Source organism: Thunnus maccoyii, chromosome 23, assembly GCF_910596095.1.
Source record: "Thunnus maccoyii chromosome 23, fThuMac1.1, whole genome shotgun sequence".
Classification (NCBI taxonomy): Eukaryota; Metazoa; Chordata; class Actinopteri; order Scombriformes; family Scombridae; genus Thunnus; species Thunnus maccoyii.
Window position 1 is genome coordinate 26,420,305 of NC_056555.1, and position 27,552 is coordinate 26,447,856.

At 41.0% G+C, this 27,552-nt stretch overlaps 2 protein-coding genes across 6 annotated transcripts in view; both read left to right on the forward strand.

Annotated features, from left to right (window-relative positions):
* The window catches only part of LOC121890428 (cadherin-related family member 5), a 19,607-nt gene extending 3,316 nt beyond the window's left edge, over window positions 1-16,291 (forward strand). Inside the window, exons 2-15 of one of the 3 annotated variants that reach the window (XM_042402656.1) lie at window positions 1,352-1,461; window positions 2,657-2,865; window positions 4,691-4,747; window positions 4,821-4,913; window positions 5,248-5,334; window positions 5,425-5,535; window positions 6,815-6,979; window positions 7,072-7,162; window positions 7,586-7,692; window positions 7,791-7,991; window positions 8,078-8,209; window positions 9,113-9,191; window positions 11,451-11,644; window positions 14,840-16,291. In XM_042402656.1, the coding sequence (XP_042258590.1) occupies window positions 1,395-1,461; window positions 2,657-2,865; window positions 4,691-4,747; window positions 4,821-4,913; window positions 5,248-5,334; window positions 5,425-5,535; window positions 6,815-6,979; window positions 7,072-7,162; window positions 7,586-7,692; window positions 7,791-7,991; window positions 8,078-8,209; window positions 9,113-9,191; window positions 11,451-11,644; window positions 14,840-15,373 (2,127 nt within the window). In that variant the 5' untranslated portion in view covers window positions 1,352-1,394 and the 3' untranslated portion in view covers window positions 15,374-16,291. Of the gene's footprint in view, window positions 1-1,283; window positions 1,462-2,656; window positions 2,866-4,690; window positions 4,748-4,820; window positions 4,914-5,247; window positions 5,335-5,424; window positions 5,536-6,814; window positions 6,980-7,071; window positions 7,163-7,585; window positions 7,693-7,790; window positions 7,992-8,077; window positions 8,210-9,112; window positions 9,192-11,450; window positions 11,645-14,839 lie in introns of those variants that run through there. The other 2 variants (XM_042402655.1, XM_042402657.1) reach the window with 2 other exon arrangements.
* A 2,908-nt stretch (window positions 16,292-19,199) lies between these two features.
* irf5 (interferon regulatory factor 5) lies at window positions 19,200-27,109 on the forward strand. 3 transcript variants are annotated; one of them, XM_042402826.1, is made up of 9 exons: window positions 19,200-19,497; window positions 20,602-20,785; window positions 23,346-23,532; window positions 24,194-24,219; window positions 24,379-24,406; window positions 24,487-24,798; window positions 25,343-25,732; window positions 25,862-25,980; window positions 26,486-27,109. In XM_042402826.1, exons 2-9 carry the CDS (start codon window positions 20,612-20,614, stop codon window positions 26,684-26,686), a joined length of 1,437 nt encoding a protein of 478 aa, XP_042258760.1. In that variant the 5' UTR covers window positions 19,200-19,497; window positions 20,602-20,611; the 3' UTR covers window positions 26,687-27,109. The 3 variants fall into 3 exon arrangements, with proteins under 3 accessions (XP_042258760.1, XP_042258762.1, XP_042258761.1); XM_042402828.1 differs by having other exon boundaries at window positions 24,197-24,219; XM_042402827.1 differs by having other exon boundaries at window positions 19,201-19,464.
* The last annotated feature ends 443 nt before the right edge of the window (window positions 27,110-27,552 follow it).

A 27,552-nucleotide genomic window follows, 5' to 3' on the forward strand; every position in this document is an offset into this window, starting at 1 on the left:
GTCTTAAGACCTGGGGGGGCATCAAGGACATTGCACTTGATTGGTTTTATTCTTAACTTTTAGAAAGAACCTTCTCAGTCACCATCGATAACTACACTTCTTCCACAGCCAACATTACCAGTGGTGTGCCACAAGGTTCAAGTTTAGGTCCAATTTTATTTTCCATCTACATGCTTCCACTTGGCCAAATCATCCAACAACAGGTTTCTTTTCATTGCTATGCAGACGACACACAGATACACCTTCCCCTGAGACCTGGTGACCCAAGAAGCCTAGCTGCTGCTGTAGATTGTCTGAGTGATGTCAACTGTTGGATGGAACAAAACGTCCTTCAACTCAACAACTCAAAAACAGAAATCATACTGTTCAGGCCCCCAAATCCAAAAAACCCCATCAGTTCTGGTCCCCTATCCAATAACATGAAGCCCACTGCCAGAAATCTAGGAGCACTATTTGATTCTGATTTAAGTTTTGAACTAAATGTCAATAAAGTTGTCCAGTCCTGCTTCCTGCAAAGAAGAGCCATCTCCAGAATTAAGCCAATGCTCTCCCACTCTGACCTGGAAAAAATCATCCATGTTCTCATATTCTCCAGACTAGACTACTGTAACTCTCCTTTCTGGCATAAAACAAAAGTCCCTCTTTCACCTCCAACTGGTTCAGAATGCAGCGGCTCAGCTTCTTACTGGTTTTAACAGACAACATCACATCAGCCCAATACTAGCTTCTCTCCACTGGCCAGCCTGCAGCCTTAGATCCTCACGTGAGGCACTTCCTCAGGTGGGGCTCTTCCTCAGGTGGGGCACTACCTCAGGTGGGGCTCTTCCTCAGGTGGGGCTCTTCCTTGGGTGGGGCTCTTCCTCAGGTGGGGCTCTTCCTTGGGTGGGGCACTTCTTCAGGTGGGGCTCTTCCTCAGGTGGGGCACTTCCTCAGGTGGGGCACATCCTCAGGTGGGGCACTTCTTCAGGTGGGGCACATCATGGGGCACTTCCTCAGGTGGGGCTCTTCCTCAGGTGGGGCACTTCTTCAGGTGGGGCCCTTCCTCAGGTGGGGCACTTCTTCAAATGGAGGTCCTCCTCAGGTGGGGCCCTTCCTCAGGTGGGGCCCTTCCTCAGGTGGGGCCTTCTTCAGGTGGGGCCTTCTTCAGGTGGGGCCTTCTTCAGGTGGGGCCTTCTTCAGGTGGGGTTGAAAACATGTATCCTTTGTGGGGTTGAAAGTGTGTCTAACTCAGACTTGACTGAGTTAAATTTGCTCAAACCGCTACACTATTCACATAGCACGTCTCTAATGTGACTGAACGATCACAAGTTAGATGGTAAAGATGAAATGAAGCCTGTTTTTTTGTTTTCAGGTGGAAGTGTGTCCGTGGAGCAGGTGGAGGAGGACGGAGGAAAATGCTGAGATCCTGCAGGTTGCTGCTGTGGCAGGTGGCGCTCAGATTATCCTACCATGTTGTTACAGGTAAAGCTGTTGTTGTATCAAATTGTTGCAGAAAAAGGTACCAGAGCAAAAAACTCTCCCTTGAAAATAAAAAGGGAGTCAGAGGTCCAAGCAGCAAAGTGTTCTCTAATGCCGGCAAAAAAGGGGAGCAAGTAGCACTTTTACAAAGAACCAAATCGCTCCAAAGGTTTTTTCTTTGGGGCATTGTTTTTATGTCCTTGGGTCGGCTTAGGTCACACCTTATCATCCACCCTCCCTAATTTTTGACCAATTATTATGTTACTTTTATCTCCGTCACTCGTTGTTGGTCAAAACTCTTCAAAACAGGTTTTGAGGTGTTTGAGGATATGTACTGGCATATTCAATTCTACCTGATTATATCCAATTTTTATTAAGTATTGGGAATCATTTTACACCATTATTGCCAAGTTGTCTTATGGTTGTTTTACACCCTTATTTCTTGATCTCCTCCAGAGAGTATGTTTGAAAGGTGAAGACTTTAGCAGACCCAAGCAAAGTGACATGTAATACAAACACACTCAAATTTCTCCAGTGTATGATTATGATTCTTCTACCGTGCCTCTATACGTACAGTGTGATTAAATATGGTTCATGAGATTATAACTACACCAATACAAATTGTATCACACTAGCCCTTATTGCTTATAAACTTATAAAATCAATCTGCATAGCTTAATATTGTCTTTAAGCACACCAATGACATTTAATGAAAATACACCACACTGTAACAGGTAAAACTCTTACAGGTAAAGTAGTTACAGGTAAATTTAGTTCAGCAGCTAAGGAAACAAACCTGAACTCCGGTCAGGAAACTTTTCTGGACTTTTTGAGCATTTCTCATCATGTTGGTGTAAGTGGTGTAAGCATAATGTCACATTTAATATGAAAAGATAAAAACCATAAAGAGTTTGTTCCAAATGAAAGGTGGCTTCAATGTCGCAGTTCTATCATAACTTAAAGATAACTTGCAGGTATTTTCCACCTCAGCGTGTTTCCAGGTCTCTCCTGACTTTGCTACAGGAGGCCACTGTATGTTTTCTGTTTGAGTCGGGCCAGTTTTTTTAATAGCGTAACTATGATCTTCCCCTAAACCCGTGGTTATTATTTTAGCCATGACAATGAACTTTAAGGATGTAATAACTTTAACCTTACGGCAGATTGTCAGCTGGATTGTCTCCCTGTGGTTGGTCCACAGCCAGTCTGTGTCTGGGGGGGTCGGACATCTTTGCGTCCATCAGAGAGAACAGTCCAACGGGACAGTTCATTGCCAACCTGAGCGTCAGTGGAGACCCCCGAGCCTCCGCCATCCGCCTGTGTCTGACTGGAGAAAACTCCGATTGGTTCTTCTTAGAGGGTCGAACCATCCGCCTCAACTCCTCCAGCTCCAGAGTCCTGGATCGAGAGGTACACCTGAGACCAGACACACCTGAAACTAAACACCTGAGACTGAATACACCTGAGACTGAATACACCTGAGACTGAATACACCTGAGACCAGACACACCTGAGACTGAATACACCTGAGACCAGACACACCTGAGACTGAATACACCTGAGACCAAACACACCTGAGGCTGAATACACCTGAGACTGAATATACCTGAGACTGAATATACCTGAGACTGAATACACCTGAGACTGAATACACCTGAGACTGAATATACCTGAGACTGAATACACCTGAGACTGAATATACCTGAAGCTGAATACACCTGAGACTGAATACACCTGAGACTGAATACACCTGAGACTGAATACACCTGAAGCTGAATACACCTGAGACTGAATACACCTGAAGCTGAATATACCTGAGACTGAATACACCTGAGACTGAATACACCTGAGACTGAATACACCTGAGACTGAATACACCTGAAGCTGAATACACCTGAGACTGAATACACCTGAGACTGAATACACCTGAAGCTGAATACACCTGAGACTGAATACACCTGAGACCAAACACACCTGAGACCGAATACACCTGAGACTGAATATACCTGAGACTGAATACACCTGAAGCTGAATACACCTGAGACTGAATACACCTGAGACTGAATACACCTGAAGCTGAATACACCTGAGACTGAATACACCTGAAGCTGAATATACCTGAGACTGAATACACCTGAGACTGAATACACCTGAGACTGAATACACCTGAGACTGAATACACCTGAAGCTGAATACACCTGAGACTGAATACACCTGAGACTGAATACACCTGAAGCTGAATACACCTGAGACTGAATACACCTGAGACCAAACACACCTGAGACCGAATACACCTGAGACTGAATATACCTGAGACTGAATACACCTGAGACCAAACACACCTGAGACCAAACACACCTGAGACTGAATACACCTGAGACCAAACACACCTGAGGCCGAATACACCTGAGACTGAATACACCTGAGACTGAATACACCTGAGACTGAATATACCTGAGACCAAACACACCTGAGGCTGAATACACCTGAGACTGAATACACCTGAGACTGAATACACCTGAGACTGAATATACCTGAGACTGAATACACCTGAGACTGAATACACCTGAGACCAAACACACCTGAGACCGAATACACCTGAGACCGAATACACCTGAGACTGAATACACCTGAGACTGAATACACCTGAGGCTGAATACACCTGAGACCAAACACACCTGAGACCGAATACACCTGAGACTGAATATACCTGAGACTGAATACACCTGAGACTGAATACACCTGAGACCAAACACACCTGAGATTGAATACACCTGAGACTGAATACACCTGAGACTGAATACACCTGAGACTGAATACACCTGAGACCGAATACGCCTGAGACCGAATACACCTGAGACCGAACACACCTGAGACCGAACACACCTGAGACTGAATATACCTGAGGCTGAATACACCTGAGGCTGAATATACCTGAGGCTGAATACACCTGAGGCTGAATACACCTGAGGCTGAATACACCTGAGACTGAATACACCTGAGGCTGAATACACCTGAGGCTGAATACACCTGAGACTGAATACACCTGAGACTGAATACACCTGAGACTGAATACACCTGAGGCTGAATATACCTGAGACTGAATACACCTGAGACTGAACACACCTGAGAATAAATACACTTCATCTGAGTTTAAACGTGTCATCTGTGATTCACCTGAATTTAAACATGTCACCTGGACAATGAACAGACGTGTTTGCTGTCTCTCTCACAGGTTCACGGATCAGTGCTGATAGCAGAGCTGACGTGTTATGAGGATGATGTCATACAGGTATGTCACTTGTCCAAACACCTTAGTAGAGTGATGTCATCACAGTGTCAGATGGTTGTGTTTGTGTGATCAGAGTCAGTACAGGATCCTGGTGGAGATTCTGAATGAGAACGACAACAAACCGAACTTCCTGGAGGAGACGATTCAGCCATTCACCATCAATGAGGTACAACATGGAGGCACGATGTTGCTTCATCCAAAAGAAACAACAACAGATTATGTTATTGTTTGTTTCACTCTTTTCTCTGTTAAACTCTGTTACTTTAAAACATTTTTGTATTACTGTTATTATTGTAACAGTGAGAATAAAACTGTTCAGGACAGAAACATCTGAGCCTGTGAGGGAGATGATGATGAAGTAAAAGCACTGATCTCATGCTGACGTGGTGACTGCACTGTGTATATATACATACTGTGTAAAGTGTATATATATATATATATATATATATATATATACATATACATATAAAACTATAATAAGAGGCTGACTGTGTGTGCAGCTGACAGCAGTGAACTCTGTGGTTTTCACTGTGAAGGCCGTCGATGCAGATGGAGACATGATCACTTATATCATCGATCAATCATTGGTAAGATGTAGGACAGTGCTGTCCACATACTTTTGTCCACATGCTGTATGTGTCACATGACTGAACACACCTGTAAACTGTCTCCTGCAGCCTGATGCGTCATTCTTTAGGATCGATCTACCCAACAGCGGGAACGTGGTTCTGGACAAACCTCTGGACTACGAGACCAGAACCCACCTGCAGCTGCTGATCTGGGCCGAGGTAAACCTCGTTAACCTTTTTAATTAACCGTCAGGATGACAGTGAGGTCAGTAATCAGAGTCAACATGAAAACCAACAACTATCACATGATTCACAGAGCAGCTGCTAGATTCATTCATTTGTTTAAAGAAGCAGATTTATTTTCATCGTAAATCAAACATGTTAATAAATATTATTTCCTGTATTTAAATTAGATAAACACAGATTTACATAATAATCAAATAACCTATATTTTCCCTCCAGGTGACCCTCAATGACCTCAGTAACCAGTTAAAATTAAACTAAACCCTCCTGAAATTCAAAGTCACATCAAAAACTAAATATTAAAAAGCTGAATTATTATTTTATTTGTTTCTTTTTTGTTTTGTTTTGTTAATAATAACAGGTTTCTGTGACAACACAAAATGCATCATTCATCACAAAACCAAATAAAACTTTAGGATAACCGAACAGAGTCACCAGGTGCTTAGAAGAGGCTGTGAGCAATGACAGTGACGGCGGATCTGACAGATCCAGGGTCAGTTTTCTCTCGATGATGAATCTGATTGTAAATCAGCTTCAAACCATTTCACTGTAAAACCTAAAGCACTCCATAATTATTGTACATTTTGAATCATTCAATGTACATAACATTAAATTATTGTGCACATGTGATTATGATCATAAATCTGCTCCAAAACTGTTCTAAAATAAGGACAAAGAAAAACTAAAAGTAAACTGACACTAAAGGCAGAATGAAGTAGAATCAGGGTCCAAACACCTGATGACGGTGCACTGACTCAGGTGACCAGTAGGATGTGAAGTCTCTGCTGCTTTACATACTGATCTCTGCAATACACATAAATATTATAGTTGAAATATATTTGATATACATTTCAAATATGTGCATATGTTTAATTTTTCATTGTAGAATGAAGCTCCTGAATCAAACACAGATGATGTCTGGGAACATTTATTACCTACAGACTAGAGCATTATATCAAACACAGAATACATCATTATTGTGAAATAATATTACCAGGTATAAAGTATTTTAATATGCAGTGTACAGTTACATGGCTGCCTTTGTTATAGCGCCCTCTTATGGTGGAAATGAACAGATCTCCAGCCTCACTACCTTTTTTACCTGCTCTGTTCAGCTTTAGGTGTTCAGGCTGTAAAACAGCCTTTATATGAAATCTGGTAAAGACAGTAAATATATTTTATAGAGTAAAAAGTGTTTTTATAGTAAAATGAATGATGAAGAATAACTTTATGTTTTATTTTGATGGTGAAACAGGAAGCAAACTCTGTGGAGAAGTTCAACACGACCGCCACCCTGATGGTGAACATCGAGGACGGAGACGACCAGTACCCTCACTTCCTGCCTTGTACACCTGTCTCTCCAGGTGTTCCTGTCTGCACAAACCCCACCTACACTGCCAACATCACAGAGACGCACCAGGTAACTTTGTCCTGCTGGTGGCGCTGACGGAAACTGCAGGACGTCTCCAAATCGATCCAAAGTGTTCATCGTCTGATCTGTTTGTGTCTCAGGAGGTGGTTCTGCAGTTTTCTCCTGGTCCAATCAGAGCAGAGGATGGAGACAGAGGACTCAACACTCCTCTGATCTACACTATCCTGTCAGGTCAGACTTGAACTACACTATCGCCATGACAACAAGTCAACACAGACTACCCACAGACCTGAAATCATGACATCACTTCCTGTTTTGACTCTGTTCCACTAGCTTCTGTGACTCAGTTCATTCTCTCATCTGTCTTTCTGAAACAATGAAGTGTCTTCAGGGAGTTTATTTTCATATTTGGAGACAAAAATCAGATGCTGAAACATTTGTGACTTTAACAAGTTAAACTTTTTTTTTGCATAAAAACTGCAGCTCCCGTGAAAATTAACCAGCGTGATTATTTACATCATTGTAACTTGATTTCAACCATATCCATAAAATTCATCAACACTCTTTTATTACAGGCCACTAAAAACACAAATATTGAATAAACAAAGATATTAGATGGCTGGTGTGTGCATGTGTGTCTATTTGACCCAGCAGGTGGTGATCAGGGAAGGTTTGTGATTGATGACCAGACAGGTGAGATCAGGTTAACCAGAGCTGTGGATGACCGACAACAGACACCAAATTTCAGACTCAGCATCATGGTACGAATTCTGATTCACAACAATCACTGTTTACAAAAAACAGATTAAAGACTATCTCACCTGTCTTTACCTGTCCTCACCTGTCTCACCTCCTCCAGGCATCTCAGCTGGATGATCCGTTGAAGTACAGTGTGGCGTCGGTTCTGGTCAGAGTTCTCTCTGAGAATGCGTTCCCTCCATTCTTCAACAGAACCATTTACAAAGGTTTCATCATCCAGAGCTCTAGCCCCGCCTCCATCGTCTCCACCTATGGGAACCAGGTGCTGCTGGTCCAGGTGTCTGACTGGGACTTCTCTGATGTAAGAGCAGCAACAGGTCTACCTGTTTACTGTATCAGCTGTATGAATCAAACACCTGCTGAGTCATCACACCTGTCCAATCACAGGGCCTGAATCCAAACATCCGCTACTCCCTTCATCCTCCGTCAGTCAGTGATGGACTGTACCACATCACCCAGGGGGGTGTTCTGATCGCCCGGACTGACCGACTTCACGCCTTCGACAGACACATCCTAGAGGTGAGATTACCGTCACCTGTACTGTATTATACTGCTATACTGCAATACTTCAGTAACACAGAGGTCCTAAAATAAAAGTAATGTTTGTAAGTACGAGGCAGCAGATTTAGAAAATATAATTCAACAGTCAAGTAAAATGTGAGATGTTTTCATTAACTTTTAAATACTCCAAAACTTGTACAGAGTTTGGTTGGAGGCAGCTTTTATAAATGATTTTAAAGGAAGTTTCCAGAATCTGACAACATAAAAAATGGATTATTAATGGTTAACAACTCATATTTAAAGTCTGGTCAGTGTGATGTTCAGGAACAGCAAAGCAGTCTGTTGATGGTTTTCAGCTGTGTTTATGGTCTCTGATCTGATGTGCAGAGTAGAGTCTCAGCAGGAGCAGCTGACTGGGATTAAAACTAAAAGCTTCACAGTGTGAATCCACATCTGATGATGAGTCTGCTCAACTGAGTGTTTAGAGTCAGTCAGAAAATGTCTCAGACAGGAAGTTTCAAGTCAAGCCAAATCCCAACAGAAGTCATCTCAGGGCTCTTTTCACACAGAACAGGTCTAGTCCGAACTCTTTAATCTACAGAGACCCAACATTCCTCCATCAGCAGCAGCAGGGACAACTCCCCTTTAACAGGAAGAAACCTCCAGCAGAACCGGACTCTAGGTGGACGCCATCTGCCTCGACTGGTTGGGTTGAGAGAGAAAGAAAGAGAAGCAGAATAACAACAATAATAACAATAACAATGTAGGAATTACACTACACTTGTTGAGAATGTTATGATTAAAATCCTGGAGATTTAGGTTGGGACATCTGTGGAGAAAGTTTCTTCAGTATGCGGTCAGGATTAAATTCCTGATGATCATGATAATGTTGATCCTGGATGATGTGCTATGGCTCTGCAGGTTGTTGCCAGAGATGAAGAATCAGGAGAAGAAGTTTCTACTTCAGTGGACATTGAAGTTCTTCAGAGGGGACAACCAGGTGAATGACACAACTCTATACAACACGCCTGGCCATGCCAGACTCAACACGACTCAACACAACACTACAAGACTCAACACAACACAACACAACACTACAAGACTCAACACAACACTACAAGACTCAACACGACTCAACACAACACTACAAGACTCAACACAACACAACACAACACTACAAGACTCAACACAACACAACACAACACTACAAGACTCAACACAACACTACAAGACTCAACACAGCACAACACAACACTACAAGACTCAACACAACACAACACAACACTACAAGACTCAACACAACACTACAAGACTCAACACGACTCAACACAACACTACAAGACTCAACACAACACAACACAACACTACAAGACTCAACACAACACAACACAACACTACAAGACTCAACACAACACAACACAACACAACACTACAAGACTCAACACAACACAACACAACACTACAAGACTCAACACAACACAACACAACACTACAAGACTCAACACAACTCAACACAACACAACACTACAAGACTCAACACAACTCAACACAACACTACAAGACTCAACACAACACAACACTACAAGACTCAACACAACACAACACAACACTACAAGACTCAACACAACACAACACAACACTACAAGACTCAACACAACACTACAAGACTCAACACAACACAACACAACACTACAAGACTCAACACAACACAACACTACAAGACTCAACACAACACAACACAACATTACAAGACTCAACACAACACAACACAACACTACAAGACTCAACACAACACAACACTACAAGACTCAACACAACACAACACTACAAGACTCAACACAACACAACACAACATTACAAGACTCAACACAACACAACACTACAAGACTCAACACAACACAACACAACACTACAAGACTCAACACAACACAACACAACATTACAAGACTCAACACAACACAACATTACAAGACTCAACACAACACAACACTACAAGACTCAACACAACACAACACTACAAGACTCAACACAACACAACATTACAACCCTCAACACAACACAACACTACAAGACTCAACACAACACAACACTACAAGACTCAACACAACACAACACTACAAGACTCAACACAACACAACACTACAAGACTCAACACAACACAACACTACAAGACTCAACACAACACTACACTACAAGACTCAACACAACACAACACTACAAGACTCAACACAACACTACACTACAAGACTCAACACAACACTACAAGACTCAACACAACACTACAAGACTCAACACAACACAACACAACATTACAAGACTCAACACAACACAACACTACAAGACTCAACACAACACTACACTACAAGACTCAACACAACACTACAAGACTCAACACAACACTACAAGACTCAACACAACACAACACTACAAGACTCAACACAACACTACAAGACTCAACACAACACAACACAACACTACAAGACTCAACACAACACAACACAACACTACAAGACTCAACACGACTCAACACAACACTACAAGACTCAACACAACACAACACAACACTACAAGACTCAACACGACTCAACACAACACTACGAGACTCAACACAACACTACAAGACTCAACACAACACTACAAGACTCAACACAACACAACACAACACTACAAGACTCAACACGACTCAACACAACACTACAAGACTCAACACAACACTACAAGACTCAACACAACACTACAAGACTCAACACAACACAACACTACAAGACTCAACACAACACTACAAGACTCAACACAACACTACAAGACTCAACACAACACAACACTACAAGACTCAACACAACACAACACTACAAGACTCAACACAACACTACAAGACTCAACACAACTCAACTCAACACAACACTACAAGACTCAACACAACACAACACAACACTACAAGACTCAACACAACACAACACAACACAACATGCCTCGACATGACTCGATTCCACACGACATGTCATGACACGACATGAACTCTCCCTGTCTGTAGTTCCTTGTGGTGCATTCACTGACATGAACGCTTTCCTGTCTGTAGTTCCTCGTGGTGCATTCACTGACATGAACGCTTTCCTGTCTGTAGTTCCTCGTGGTGCATTCACTGACATGAACGCTTTCCTGTCTGTAGTTCCTCGTGGTGCATTCACTGACATGAACGCTTTCCTGTCTGTAGTTCCTCGTGGTGCATTCACTGACATGAACGCTTTCCTGTCTGTAGTTCCTCGTGGTGCGTTCACTGAGGAGCAGCTGTTCAGAGATGTGGACAGCAGACTGGCGGGAGGGATTGCTGCCATGATCGTGCTGCTGTTTCTCTCAGCTCTTCTGTTTCTTCTGCTTCGAATCATCAGGAGACGACGACAACGAGAACCTGATGAACAAGGAACTGTGACCCTTGGAAAACCTCCCAGTGTGGTATGAACTGAAACTGCAACCTTTACTACACCTGACATGAAACGTTAAAACACCTGACGAGATGTTTGAAATGTTTAAACTTCTGAAATGAAATGTTAAGACACTTGACAGGAGACTTTGTGAATTACATAATACAAGTTAATATTATTTATACCTGTTTCTCCTGACTCTAACATTTAGGAAAACTTTTGTTGAATGAAGGATTTCAGTAAAAACTGAGTTTCTACACTGGAATCCAAAAAGAGAGACAGATTTGAATTCTGTGTGAGGGATCAATAATGAAAATACTGAAAATGTTACATGGGGGCTGAGCAGGTGAACCTTAGTGCAGACACTCAGAGATGAGGACACAAGGACACAGAAGGATAAGGTAATTATTAAAGCAGGCCAGGGGAAACTAGTAGCTGGGAACCTAGAGCTGAGGTAGGCTGGGGCAAGAGGAGCAGGTCTGGATCGGAATCCGTGGAAGATGAGTAGATCCGAGGTCATCAGTGGAGTATTCAGGTTAAATAAATATTTAAAGAGAGTTCTGATTCTCTCTATCCTGCATGTTTCCTGTGTTACCTCTGTAGAGTTTACAGTTCAGATGTAACAGTTTACACAGTTTACTGTGGTTTCACTCACTAAGCAACTGTTACAGTTTATAGTATTTATTTTTATTATATTAACTCTCTCTCCTGTTTCCTGTGTTACATCTGTAGAGTTTACTGTGGTTTCAGATGGTGAGTTTAATGATTCTTCTTCAGTGATGTTGTGACTGTCAGTGTGCACATCCTGTGCTACATTTACATTTATACATCAGTGGAGTGGAAGTGTCTTTGTGTTTATATTTATACATCAGTGGAGTGGAAGTGTCTTTGTGTTTATATTTATACATCAGTGGAGTGGAAGTGTCTCTGTGTTTACATTTATACATCAGTGGAGTGGAAGTGTCTCTGTGTTTACATTTATACATCAGTGGAGTGGAAGTGTCTCTGTGTTTATATTTATACATCAGTGGAGTGGAAGTGTCTCTGTGTTTATATTTATACATCAGTGGAGTGGAAGTGTCTCTGTGTTTACATTTATACATCAGTGGAGTGGAAGTGTCTCTGTGTTTACATTTATACATCAGTGGAGTGGAAGTGTCTCTGTGTTTATATTTATACATCAGTGGAGTGGAAGTGTCTGTAGGAATTTGTGCACCCAAACATCTTTATGATTTTATGGGGGAATTATGAGTTATTATTGTGCACAACTCCAACATAAAATTATCTGTCCAGTGACATAACTCATATTAGAGTAGGTATAATAATGGGGAAATAATCTTTCTTGTTGGCCAAACAAGAAAGGTCAATTAGAATTATGATTGTTATTAACCGTAATTATGATTTTGCGAGGGTATAAGGTCTTTTAAGTGATTGAGATGCACAAGAAAACACAAACACATTTATTAGTAATACGACACCTACAAGTACTAAACACTACAACATTTTACAAACAAGACACAAGAGGGAAACTGGTACACAAAGCTGTGGCTAGTGAATGATTGTAATGCATGATGCAGTTATCTGTTGTGTAGTTGGTATGAGACACCTGATAAACAGATGAGATGACTGTAGCCTGAGAAGCAGTGAGTCAAATCAACGGTACAACAGCTTAGTTCTGAATTGCCAATTGAAATTACAAATCATGAAGCACCAGGGTTTAAGCACGTTGATGACAGTTTTGTATGAATACTTGCTTGCTCTCTGGGGCGGCTTCTTGTGGAGAATGGAGTCTAATATGCTGGGGTGAGGAGCTGGAGTCTGGATCTGGTAATGATGAGTGAGTCGGCCAGTCTAGAATTGAAAAGTTCCCATTGAAAGAGAGCTCCTGGTTCATGCTCTCCTAGGTTTGATCCTCAACTTGTGACTCTAGATTCTGAGGTTTCATCTCCTGTTGCTCTGAGTCACATCTTCAGACTAGCAAAATGCAAACTTTCCATTGGCATGGCAGAAGGTAAGAAGACAAAGTCAAAAGCAAGAAGAACCAGAAACTAGCAAAAAGCAGCCCAAAAGAGCAGCTTATAAATGGCTCAGAGTCTCAGATAAGACACTATTTTAAAGTTTCGATCTGTCCGCCCAGAAGGTGCATCCTCACCAATCCCAGGGGTTGCAGAGTTCTGGGGGAGCAGAGTCGGTCCCCTCCTGTTCATGGACAGGCAGGTACAGTTCCTGAATATAGTTACTCCATTAATCAAAGTATTTACAATTTAACAATTGCATGACTCCTAATTTTGCAATTTCGTTAGTAGCTTTAGCGTTCTGACAGTGAAACAAGCAGAATGATACTAAACATGATGGTGTTATCATGGATGATGGGATTATGTTAGTGGTACATTTCTTGTCTTAAAGGCAGTGAAATAAAAGTATAACTGAAGTACATAACAACACATATGGTGACATACACACATACTAACATGCAATATTAATTTTCCTTAGACAAAATACTACATTTGTAATTCCATGTGTTTTACAGTCATCTGTTCTCCTTGATCTGACTGTGAATGGCAGAGGTCCATGCCGTTAGAGGGTGTGTGTGTGTGTGTGTGTGTGTCTGTGTGTGTCTGTGTGTGTGTGTGTGTGTGTGTGTGTGTGTGTGTGTGTGTGTGTGAATGGAGCATGGCATATTGTGCAGCAGGTCTTGTGTCTTATGCTGGTTTATCCAGTGATCAGTTCTTGGGTTGGTCATTCAAGTCCTGAAAGTCAAAGTCCACAGTGGGATTAAAGTTGGTGGCAGCTCGTCTCTGATTGGCTCTTAGAGGTGAGTTATGATAACCAATGGTGGGGGTCTTTTATCCAAACAGTACCATCAGTTCACACTGGGGTGTGAATTGGTCTTCCCGTCTTGCTGCTCTTGTAGCGTGAAGGATCAAAGGTGGTTTGGGTCAGTGGTCTGGTTTGGTGACCCTGCAGGAGATGAGGGTTCCTTATCTGATCCTTTCTGTTTGCAGGAGGTTGTTTAGATGGTCAGTGAGGAGTTTGGGACTCTCACTTTATTGGCCAGCATTCCTGGGGGGTTGAAGAAAGAGCTGGTCTGTTGTTTGAGGCTGTCTGCCTTCGAAACACGCAGGGACTTTATCCTTCATACATCAGTGGAGTGGAAGTGTTTCATCTAAATTACTAGAATAAACTAAACATGAACACTAACCTCTTGTCTCTCCATGACTGACAGGTGAGCTCCAGTCGACCTGTGTTCTCCATGGACGAGATGTCCTACAACAGCAGAGCTTTCAGCCATGAATACGAGTCTTCACGCTCAGGAAGTTTCCACGGTAGACAGGGCATCTACACCAGGAAACAGTCTCTTCGTCCTCCTCCATCATCATCATCATCATCATCAACCATCATCCTTGACCCAGGAAGCACCTGCAGGTCTCGCAGTGATCTGTTTCCTGTTTCAGAAATACCAGAACTCCAGCCTGCAGTGAAGGGAGACAGGCCGACTGTTAAAGAAGAAACACACCGTTTATCTGTTGTTAAAGAGGAACCAGGACGTCGACAGTCACTGCAGGGACAGACTGAAGGTGTGTCCACAGGTGTTCAAAGTGATGACATCAGAGCAGTAAAATCAGAGACCCTTCACAGTGACGACGTGAAAACAAATCAAACAGAAGAGATGTCTCAGGAGTCAGAGAACCCCTACAGAACGATGGTCTCTGTCATCTGTCTCTCTGCAGACGAGTCCAGCTCAGAGGACGGACAGTAGAAATATCTCAACAGCCAATCAGAAAACAGAGATATAGAATCAGTATCAAATGAACGACAAACTGTCACATCAAACATGTCAACATCTGAGGCTGACATGATTCACTCAACATTTTCCTTACTGATGAACATCAAACCCTCATCTAACCCCTTTAATCTCACCATCATAACAGTGTGAAACCAGAACACACAGACATCAACACAACCTGCAACAACCAGCAGAAACACCTCCTGTTTCTCCTACGATGTGTTCAGGATCAGCATGTGTTTCTCCTACGATGTGTTCAGGATCAGCATGTGTTTCTCCTACGATGTGTTCAGGATCAGAGTGTTTCTCCTACGATGTGTTCAGGATCAGAGTGTTTCTCCTACGATGTGTTCAGGATCAGAGTGTTTCTCCTACGATGTGTTCAGGATCAGCGTGTTTCTCCTACGATGTGTTCAGGATCAACCTGTGTTTCTCCTACGATGTGTTCAGGATCAGAGTGTTTCTCCTACGATGTGTTCAGGATCAGCGTGTTTCTCCTACGATGTGTTCAGGATCAGTGTTTTTCTGCGATGTGTTCAGGATCAGTGTCTGAGAAAAAAGACTTATAACTTGAGATCATTGTTCAGAATCATCAAATTTCTGAACATTTTCATCACAACATGATATCAGTCATAGTGATGTCACTATACATATTGATCCTTGCTGGCTGATACAGAACAATTACTCAGCAAATCCTTAGAATGATCAAATCAATGAAAATCAATACGTTTTGACATCACCAAGACTGTATTGTATATTTTTAGCTTTCTAGAGTATGTGTCCACACATGCTAAATAATGACATTTGTGAATAACTTGTCCTGTGTCACAGTTACTTCATTGATCAACAGAAGTGTTATCAGATCATGATAAAGAGTTTAGTGTTACATCATTCTGAGAGCTCTGCCATGTTTTCTTTCACAGGAAGCACAAACCTGTTTTAATAGAAGCTGCTGCATCACTTTCATCAAACACTGACTGAGGCTGGAAGCTTGTGTGCCAGCAGAGTTACAAACCGCATCTGACTCCATTTATGTGTTTATTCTCACCAAAGATACAAATATTACCATTAGAGCATCCACTTATATCAGCTCTAACTCATCTGACAGAAAACAGAACTATATATAAAATATGTGTAGTACAAATATATAGTGTTATATATAATATATATGCAGTATAAGTAAATAATGTTATATATAATATATGTGCAATATATGTACTATACACACACTATACTGTAATAATGCTATGAAATATAACATAAAATACAATATAATAGTAATATTGTATAATTATATAGTCTTTCATTAATTACTATATATTATTATATATTAATATAATATGATGTGATATAAAATTAAGAAACGATAAAATCACAAAATGTCCTCAGATTTCATTTTAAAACTACACCACATGTGGACAGTTGAGGGCACTATAATAAATAACAATACAATACATTTCAACACAATAAATCCACCCATCTAAACTTTATAATACTCTTTATAATATGTCTTTAATTTTAAAATTCACTTTACAAAACAAGCACACAGATCACAAACATGATTTAATATTTACCAGCTTTGACTTGAATAAACTGCAGTTAGACTCAGAGTTTACTGACAAACAACAAAGAGTGAGACTCACTTCAGGTTTCAGTTCCTTAAAGTTACTTATTAGTTAAAGATAGACGAAGTTAGTGTTTGCTCAGGTTAGTTGACATTAGTTAAAATCATGTTAGCTCAGGTTAGCTAAAGTTAGGTAAAGTTAGTTAAAGCTAATGTTAGCTCAGGTTAGTTAAAGTTAGTTAAAGCTATTGCTATCTTAGGTTAGTTAAAGTTAGTTAAAGTTAGTTAAAGCTAATGTTATCTTAGGTTAGTTAAAGTTAGTTAAAGTTAGTTAAAGCTATTGTTATCTTAGGTTAGTTAAAGTTAGTTAAAGTTAGTTAAAGCTAATGTTATCTTAGGTTAGTTAAAGTTAGTTAAAGTTAGTTAAAGCTATTGTTATCTTAGGTTAGTTAAAGTTAGTTAAAGTTAGTTAAAGCTAATGTTATCTTAGGTTAGTTAAAGTTAGTTAAAGTTAGTTAAAGCTAATGTTATCTTAGGTTAGTTAAAGTTAGTTAAAGTTAGTTAAAGCTAATGTTATCTTAGGTTAGTTAAAGTTAGTTAAAGCTATTGCTATCTTAGGTTAGTTAAAGTTAGTTAAAGTTAGTTAAAGCTAATGTTATCTTAGGTTAGTTAAAGTTAGTTAAAGTTAGTTAAAGCTAATGTTAGTTCAGGTTACTTAAATATAGTAAAAGTGAGTTAAAGCTAATGTTAGCTCAGGTTAGTGTAAGTTAGTTGAAGCTAATGTTAGTTCAGGTTAGTTAAAGTTAGTTTAAGTTAGTTGAAGCTAATGTTAGTTCAGGTTACTTAAATATAGTTAAAGTGAGTTAAAGCTAATGTTAGTTCAGGTTAGTTAAAGTTAGTTAAAGTTAGTTAAAGCTAATGTTAGTTCAGGTTACTTAAATATAGTTAAAGTGAGTTAAAGCTAATGTTAGCTCAGGTTAGTGTAAGTTAGTTGAAGCTAATGTTAGTTCAGGTTAGTTAAAGTTAGTTTAAGTTAGTTGAAGCTAATGTTAGTTCAGGTTAGTTAAAGTTAGTTAAAGTTAGTTAAAGCTAATGTTAGTTCAGGTTACTTAAATATAGTAAAAGTGAGTTAAAGCTAATGTTAGCTCAGGTTAGTGTAAGTTAGTTGAAGCTAATGTTAGTTCAGGTTAGTTAAAGTTAGTTTAAGTTAGTTGAAGCTAATGTTAGTTCAGGTTACTTAAATATAGTTAAAGTGAGTTAAAGCTAATGTTAGTTCAGGTTACTTAAATATAGTTAAAGTGAGTTAAAGCTAATGTTAGCTCAGGTTAGTGTAAGTTAGTTGAAGCTAATGTTAGTTCAGGTTAGTTAAAGTTAGTTTAAGTTAGTTGAAGCTAATGTTAGTTCAGGTTACTTAAATATAGTTAAAGTGAGTTAAAGCTAATGTTAGTTCAGGTTAGTTAAAGTTAGTTAAAGTTAGTTAAAGCTAATGTTAGTTCAGGTTAGCTAAAGTTAGTTAAAGCTAATGCTAGCTCAGGTTAAAGTTATTTATAGTGTGATTATTTCCTGTTTTTGACTGAAAATGAAACAACCTGAAGCGGAAGGAGTAAGGGAGGAACTTGAACAGCAGGTCCGTGCATCACACTGTCAATAACCTGTAACAGACCGGAAACTACCTGCTACACCTTCACAATAAGAGACTAGACAGGTCAATCTGCAGATGTACACTGAACTTCACTGCCAAACTAACAGCAGCTGTGATTGGTCACCTGTTGACTTCTGACATCACACACAGCCAATAAGATCCCAGATCCTCGCGAAGATCTGCTCATTATGATTTCTGAGAAACACAATAAATGAAGATTTTTAATCTGAAAATGGAACTGAATTATTATCGTATTATTATTATTGTAAAGTGAAATATGATTGAATAAAATCAAACATATAGAAAATAGAATAAATAATTTTAGTGTCAGATATTTGAAATGTTTTTTCTAATAGTTTCTGTAACTGTGTGGCTCAAATACTTCAACCAGAATATTAATATTACTGTAACACGAGGAGGGATCATATAATAAATGAGGGATTATATAATAAATGAGGGATCATATAATAAATGAGGGATTATATAATAAATGAGGGATTATATAATAAATGTGTAGATTAATATTACTTTTAACACGAGGAGGGAAGAAGCTTTTATTTTGTCTCTGTGTGAATGTCTGACAGGAAGTGGATGTTCTTATTGTGTCAGACTTGACTCGGGTCTCGTCGGCTCATTTCGGCTCTGAGCTCCGAGTTCCTGTCACTTCAGTCTCTGCTCGTGTCGGCGGCCGTCTGTTTGTCCAGCCGTTAGCGCTTCGTTTGCTTGTTTGTTGACGTCACCGTTGTTACCGAATTACCACTTTTTACCACGCGCGAGCGGAGTCACCGGCGGGACCAGGACCCAAACCTGGACGGGGATCAGGATCAGGATAAGGATCAAGATCAGGGTCAGGATCAGGTCGGTCCATCGTCAAAATCCCTGAAATCTCAGGTACTCTAGTGAAAAACACCTCAGTTGTTCTGGTCTGATGTGGTCTGACGTGGTCTGATGCGAGATCTGGTCCCATGACTGACTCGCTGACTTCCCAAAACTTTAAGGAACAAACTTACTGACTCGGTTTTACTGAGGAAACGTTCAGAGAACCTGAAGTCACGTTCAGTGCTGATGTTTGTTATCAGAGACTCTGTAAACATCCGTGATGCTGATAAACATAAAACTGTTTATTAAACTCACCTGTGTTCAGGTAATGCAATGATGATAGTAATAATAATAATAATAATAATAATAATAATAATAATAATAATAATAATAATATCTTTAAGAGCTCAGGAAGCTGCTTGAGTGGAAAAGCTTCGCCCTCTGTGTGATGAAACTGGAATATTTATATAAATTAACTTATAAATATGAAACATGTAAATCAGACAAACAGAGGCAACTTTAACGAACTGTTTCAGATCAGCTGATCACAGTAAATTTAATTAAATAAAACCTTGTCACCATGACAACAGGCCAATGAATGGCAGAGCCTCTACTGGAACCAAGTGGAGCCACAAATATTAAATGACACATGGCGGCATTTTTACACACACACACACACACACACACACACATACACACACACACACACACACACACGCAGCGTGCTGCTGGTGAACTGAGGTGCATTATATTGGAAATGTTTCTGATATTTTGCAACAATCAACATGAAGCTGAATTTTCACCTTTCTGACGTCAACAAAACCTGAAAATGTAAAAGTAGAATTTATGGAGAAACTGCTGAGTGTGTGTGTGTGTGTGTGTGTACGTGTGTGTGTGTGTGTGTATGTGTACACGCGTGCGTGCGTGTGCATGTGTGTGTGTGCGTGTGTGTGTACACACGTGCGTGTATGTGCATGTGTGTGCGTGTGTGTACACGTGTATGTGTGTGTGTGTGTGTGTGTGTGTACACGTGTATGTGTGTGTGTGTGTGTGTGTGTGTACACACGTGTGTGTGTGTGTGTGTGTGTGTGTGCGTGTATGTGTACACGCGTGCGTGCGTGTATGTGTGTGCGTGTGTGTGTAAAAGTGATCTCAGATGTCATCATGTCCTTGCAGTGGTCCCAGTATGAGCGTTCAGCCCCGGAGGATCCGTCTGAAACCCTGGCTGCTGGCTCAGGTGAACAGCAGCAGGTATCCTGGTCTACAGTGGCTCAATTCAGACCAGCGACTCTTCCAGATCCCCTGGAAACACGCAACACGCCACACGCCAACGTCCGAGGAGGAAAACACCATCTTCAAGGTCTGATCAAACCCCGAAACCTGATCCTAAACCCCGAGCCTTAGACCCCGAACCTTAAACCCCGAACCTTAAACCCTGAACCTTAAACCCCGAGCCTTAAACCCTGAACCTTAAACCCTGAACCTTAGACCCCGAACCTTAAACCCCGAGCCTTAAACCCCGAGCCTTAAACCCCGAACCTTAAACCCCGAGCCTTAAACCCCAAACCTTAGACCCCGAACCTTAAACCCCGAACCTTAAACCCTGAGCCTTAAACCCTGAGTCTTAAACCCCGAGCCTTAGACCCCGAACCTTAAACCCTGAGCCTTAAACCCCGAGTCTTAGACCCCGAACCTTAAACCCTGAGCCTTAATCCCTGAGCCTTAGACCCCGAACCTTAAACCCTGAGCCTTAGACCCCGAGCCTTAGACCCCGAGCCTTAGACCCCGAACCTTAAACCCTGAGTCTTAAACCCCGAGTCTTAAACCCTGAGTCTTAAACCCTGACCCTGAGACTGAGACTGTAACAGATCTTCTTTGTAATCATTTAGATCAGCAGATTTATTTTCCTTCATTGAATATTTGATCAGTTGATAAAATTCATATCAGCTGATCTCAGTCAGAACAAGTTTGATTCATCAGTTTAACATTAAAAACAGACAAAAACAACCTTCTTACTCTAAAATTAGATTGAGAATTAGTTCACTGATGAAGGCCATACGATGTGGTTGAACACTCCAGAAAAAGGTAGTAAGTGGACATTGAGTCAGTGTTAAATATCATTGTGACATCTCTGTGGTAAATATTCTATGTGTCACACATCATCAGTATCCAGTCATTACACATACGATCAGTAAAAGACAGAAGAACACGCCTGTTTCATTTCCTGGTTTCACAGATCCTGCTCATGATGTCACTTCCTCTTTCGCTGCTTCTGCTTTCATTAGTTTCACTGTTAAAGTGCAGCCGTGTGAATTTTAACGCTAATATTCAGTGTGTGTTTCTGACACGTTTGATATCTGAGCTCAATCAGACTCATAAAGTCTGAAAAGTGACGTTTGGAGCTGAATGAAGGTGAAAATCGCCAAAGTTAGAAAGTAAACAGGAAGTGAGAGAACTTTACTTCAGATGAATTAATTATTTATTAATCATCGTAATTTATTCTTTAGACCTCCAGGAGGACCTGATGTCCTAGTTCTGTTGGGTTAAATAGTAATTATAATTATATACGACTATATATAATAATAAATAAATAAACACTGGATATATATAATCCAGTGTTTATTTATTTATTATTTACTTTTTAGTAAAATAAACTTTACTGTGTTTCCTGCAGACCTGGACTAGAAGTTAAATATAGTAACTGTTTGTCTATGTTGTCTGTTGTTTGTTGCGTCTGTTGTGTTTGTGTTGTCTGTTGTGTTTGTGTTGTCTGTTGTGTCTGTGTTGATTGTTGTGTTTGTGTTGTCTGTTGTGTTTGTGTTGTCTGTTGTGTTTGTGTTGATTGTTGTGTCTGTGTTGATTGTTGTGTCTGTTGTGTCTGTGTTGATTGTTGTGTCTGTTGTGTCTGTGTTGATTGTTGTGTCTGTTGTGTTTGTGTTGTTTGTTGTGTCTGTTGTGTCTGTGTTGATTGTTGTGTCTGTTGTGTCTGTGTTGATTGTTGTGTCTGTTGTGTCTGTGTTGTTTGTTGTGTCTGTTGTGTTTGTGTTGATTGTTGTGTTGTCTGTTGTGTTTGTGTTGATTGTTGTGTCTGTGTTGATTGTTGTGTCTGTTGTGTCTGTGTTGATTGTTGCGTCTGTTGTGTCTGTGTTGATTGTTGTGTCTGTGTTGTTTGTTGTGTTGATTGTTGTGTCTGTTGTGTTTGTGTTGATTGTTGCGTCTGTTGTGTCTGTGTTGATTGTTGTGTTGTCTGTTGTGTCTGTGTTGATTGTTGTGTCTGTGTTGATTGTTGTGTCTGTTGTGTCTGTGTTGATTGTTGTGTTGTCTGTTGTGTCTGTGTTGATTGTTGTGTCTGTGTTGATTGTTGTGTCTGTGTTGATTGTTGCGTCTGTTGTGTCTGTGTTGATTGTTGTGTCTGTTGTGTCTGTGTTGATTGTTGTGTTGTCTGTTGTGTCTGTGTTGATTGTTGTGTCTGTTGTGTCTGTGTTGATTGTTGTGTCTGTTGTGTCTGTGTTGATTGTTGTGTCTGTGTTGTTTGTTGTGTTGATTGTTGTGTCTGTTGTGTCTGTGTTGATTGTTGTGTCTGTGTTGATTGTTGTGTCTGTGTTGATTGTTGTGTCTGTTGTGTCTGTGTTGATTGTTGTGTCTGTGTTGATTGTTGTGTCTGTTGTGTCTGTGTTGATTGTTGTGTCTGTGTTGATTGTTGTGTTGTCTGTTGTGTCTGTGTTGATTGTTGTGTCTGTTGTGTCTGTGTTGATTGTTGTGTCTGTGTTGTCTGTTGTGTTGATTGTTGTGTCTGTGTTGATTGTTGTTGTGTCTGTTGTGTCTGTGTTGATTGTTGTGTCTGTTGTGTCTGTGTTTATTGTTGTGTCTGTTGTGTCTGTGTTGTCTGTTGTGTCTGTGTTGTCTGTTGTGTCCTGCAGGCGTGGGCTCTGGAAACAGGTAAATATCAGGAAGGTGTGGACGAGCCCGACCCTGCCAAGTGGAAAGCGAACCTTCGCTGTGCCCTCAACAAGAGCCGAGAGTTTCAGCTGAAGTACGACGGAACGAAGGAGACTCCGGTCCAACCGTACAAGATCTACGAGGTCTGTGATCAGCCCCCCAACGCAGGTGAGGACGTTCACCTGAGTGAAGACGCTCTTTGGCCTTCATCAGGAACTTTATTAAGAACCTGAAGATGAAACACGTCAGTCAAGTTGCTCTTTAGTTGAAACTCACATGTAGAGGAAGAACATCATCATCATCATCACTGTATTAGATAATATATATAAACATATGACACTGTCTGATTCATTCATTTTATTGTTTTTTTCTTTGGTGTCATTATTTTTCTGTTTTCATGTTTGGTGTTTATTTTTATTTTATTTTGGTGTATTTAAACAACGTCTCGTTCCACCGATCAGAGCAACTATGAACACTTCTGATGTCGTACAAACCATTTATTTTCTCGTCCAACGTGACTCATAATGCGATTCTCATCACGTCTTCAAGCTTCACACTCAAGCTGTGAGGATGATAGTTTAGTTTTGGTGCTTAATAAAAAAGAAAATAGAGTTTGGAGCTGATCTATCAGCGTGTTTAAGGCGGGATCTGAATGTTTTGTCTTAGATGTAGCAGACGCCTGCAGCAGACTTAACATACGTTTAAAGGTTGAGTTTTATCAAACATACATGGAGTCGTGTGAAGAATCAGATGTGGACTCTGTTGTTGTAACTAAACAGAAACAGATTTGATTCAGAAGAAATGACTCAAACTTCTGTTTGTGTTTCAGAAGCTGCTGAAGACGATGAAGATGAGGTGAGAAATAAAGTTTAAAAACACAAAGTCTCTTAATGTTTTATAATTATTATTACATTACTATCATTATTATTATTATTATTATTATTAAGACGAGGTGGGAATTAAAGTTTAAAGTCTCTTCGTGTATTTCTGACGTCACTGATTCTTCCTTTTCAGATGCCGAATCTGATGGACCTCACGATCAGTGAGTAACAGGTGTAGTTCAGTGTCACCATGGAAACACAGTGGTTAATGATGTAATCTGATGATGTAATGTGTTGTCAGACCCCAGGATCAGTGACTCCTTCACCTCCTTCCCGGCTCACAGTGACATGAGCCAGTTCACTTCCACCAACGGGACCTTCGGACCTCCACACGTCATCCCCGTACCGCTACACCCCATGACCCCTGACCTCCCCATGACCTCTGACCTCCCTCAGCAGGACTTCCAGCCTCAGGGCCAGATGGTGGATCAGGGGAGCTTCGTCCAAGACCTGAACTCCTTGCCCCCCCCGGCTGTCTTGGCCCCGATGGAGGCCGGCACGATTGGGGTCCAGAACCAGTCCTGCAAGTACGACCTCCTGAGCAGCATCCCACGTGAGTGTGACCTCTGACCTTTCGCCCCTGGCCTTCAGGAGTCCACAGTTCTAGTCTTGATCCTAAACAGACCGGTTCCTTCTCGTCATGTGACTTGAGCCTAGCTTAGCACAAAGGCTGGAAGCAGGCATAGACTGCTAGCTTAGCTACATCAGAAGAGCTACCTGACTGACACCAAGTGGCTCCTGAGGTGTTCTCAGATAAACAGGTGACAGAATATTTATTGATACTGTTGAATATGTGTTATTGAAAGATTTTCTGAAACTTCACCTGGACACACCTGTTGTTCAGACCACAGCATCAGGTTCATATATTTTTACTAAATCTGATGAGATTTGCATTTATTTTTGAGATCAAATCAAAATTGTCTTTAAATTCTTTTTGATAAATAATAATTACTGACGTGTTCACTTATTGACTGAACTGATGAAGACTAGTTATATACAGTTGTATAATTATTTAGTGACAACACCTCTGTGCTGTACTAACGGATCTGGACCTGAAGTTTATCGTGATAATAAATGTCCTCTCTGTGTTGCCATAGTAACGGATCTCGACCTGAAGTTCCAGTACCGCGGCTGGCCAATGGGCTCTCTGACTGTCAGTAACCCTCAGGGCTGCCGGCTGTACTTCGGACACCTGGAGCCGTCTCCGGAGCGGGTCGAACTGTTCGGACCCATCACCCTGCAGCAGGTCCGGTTTCCAGGGACGGCTGAGATCCAGAATCAGAAGCAGCGGTTCTACACTGAGGCCCTGCTGGACGTAATGGACCGTGGCCTGATCCTTGAGATCTGGGAGCAAGACATCTACGCAGTCCGCCTTTGTCAGTGCAAAGTGTTCTGGTCTGGACCGGGCATACTCGAACAGGGTCCTCCAAATCCCATGGAGAGGGAGAAGAAGATCAAAGTGTTCAGCCTCAACGACTTCCTGCAAGGTGACAAACGCCTCTAACCCTAACCCCCCTAACCCCCCTAACCCTGCAAGATGACTAACTCTCTGCTGTTCAGGTTCTTTGATCCGTTCGAGCCTCATGTGTAAAATAAACCGTCTGTGTGACAAACAGGGCTGATCTTGTTCCAGAGGGGCGAAGCGCCGAACCCTCCGCCCTTTGAGATCTACTTCTGTTTCGGGGAGGACTGGCCCGACAAGAAACCCAAAGAGAAGAAACTCATCATCGTGCAGGTTAGCAGTCTGTTGAAGTCATCACTCGGCCACTGGGGGGCACTCATACCAACGCATCAACTATCTAATGATTCCTCTTTTGTCACAATTTAAATATTTTAAGATAGAAATAACTTCCTGTTAGCTGGGAGGACATCTTGGAATTTAGGATAACACTAAACCAAATTTGAGGATTGCAACAAAATGTTGGACCCTTTCTAACATTTTGTTGTTCAGACATTAATAAACACCAATAACTTCTCAGACATTTTGTGGGATCAGTGTTTGCTAACTGACATTATTTTACAGCTCACAATGCAGTTCGTTCAGCACAAATATTCAGTTTTTACTCAGAATTGACAATTTAACATGTAAATCTTTCAAATTAAACCAAACATGTATTTTAACTTTGAACTTGTTTGGAAGGTTGACGTATTCACTGTGAGTTAAACAGATGACAGATCAACTGGTAGATGGACGACCCGACTGTCTTTAGTTCTTCTGTAATATGGTTCTCTGTTCTCAGGTGGTTCCTGTTGTGGCTCGGATCCTCACAGAGATGTTCTCTGGAGAACTCAACTGGTCCACAGACAGCATCCGGCTGCAGATCTCAAACCCGGACGTGAAGGACCAGACGGTAGAACAGTTCAAGGAGCTTCAGAGGCTCCTGCAGAGTCAAAACATCCAGGGGCCCTGGACCCCAAACGGCCCCTCAACAGGACTCTGACAGTGGGAACGGCTGATGGGTGTCTCATCAGGTCCAGGACCAGGGAGGTCCGCTTCCTGTTAAGGTTCCAGTACTAAAGCGTCTCACTGTGAACTGAGATCCTGATCACTTTAGGTTGTCTGTCCTGGATTTGTTGGTCTACAAAGGTTTAAACAGATTGATCAACAATAATCAGAATAAACTTCGGAACAGCGGAGAGAAAAGTTTAATTAGTAAACAAACATGAATCTGATGAAGTCGAGCTCGTCGAGTCATCCGCTGATCAGCTCTAAAGGAAATGTGATGTGAAGTGAGTTGCTGATCAATAACACATCTGAGTTTTAAACTGCTTTTAGATGATTTCAATAAACGCCGCTGCAGTATTCTTTCATACCACTTCACATTCTTCTTCACTTTGTTTTAATAAAGCTGATTAAGATCAAGCTCCATCCTTTCACATGGTTTTTATTCCACAGATGGTCAGTTCGATCAGCTAATCAATATTAGGATCAATGATAATTCAGTGTTTAGTCTCTATATAAATTCACAACAGGAAGAAATGTGTTTCTACCTCGTTCAGATCTGAGTATCAGGTGACAAGAAACACAAACCAGTTGGACGTGAACTCCCAGCAGACGGGGGCTCCGCCAGGTGAAGGTAACACAAAGTAATGATGACATCACATTACCCAGAGGGCAGCAGTGACATCACCTGATGGTGTCAGATTTCTGAGTGAACCTGGTTTTACAGGAAAGTTTGATCCAGATGTCTGGAACATGGTCTAAGACTAAACTAGGTGAAGAAGTTCTGCTCACAACAGACATCACAGTTTGAAGCTTCACTACAGTGTCGAATGAAACTGAAATATTTCACGGTTCCATGTTTGA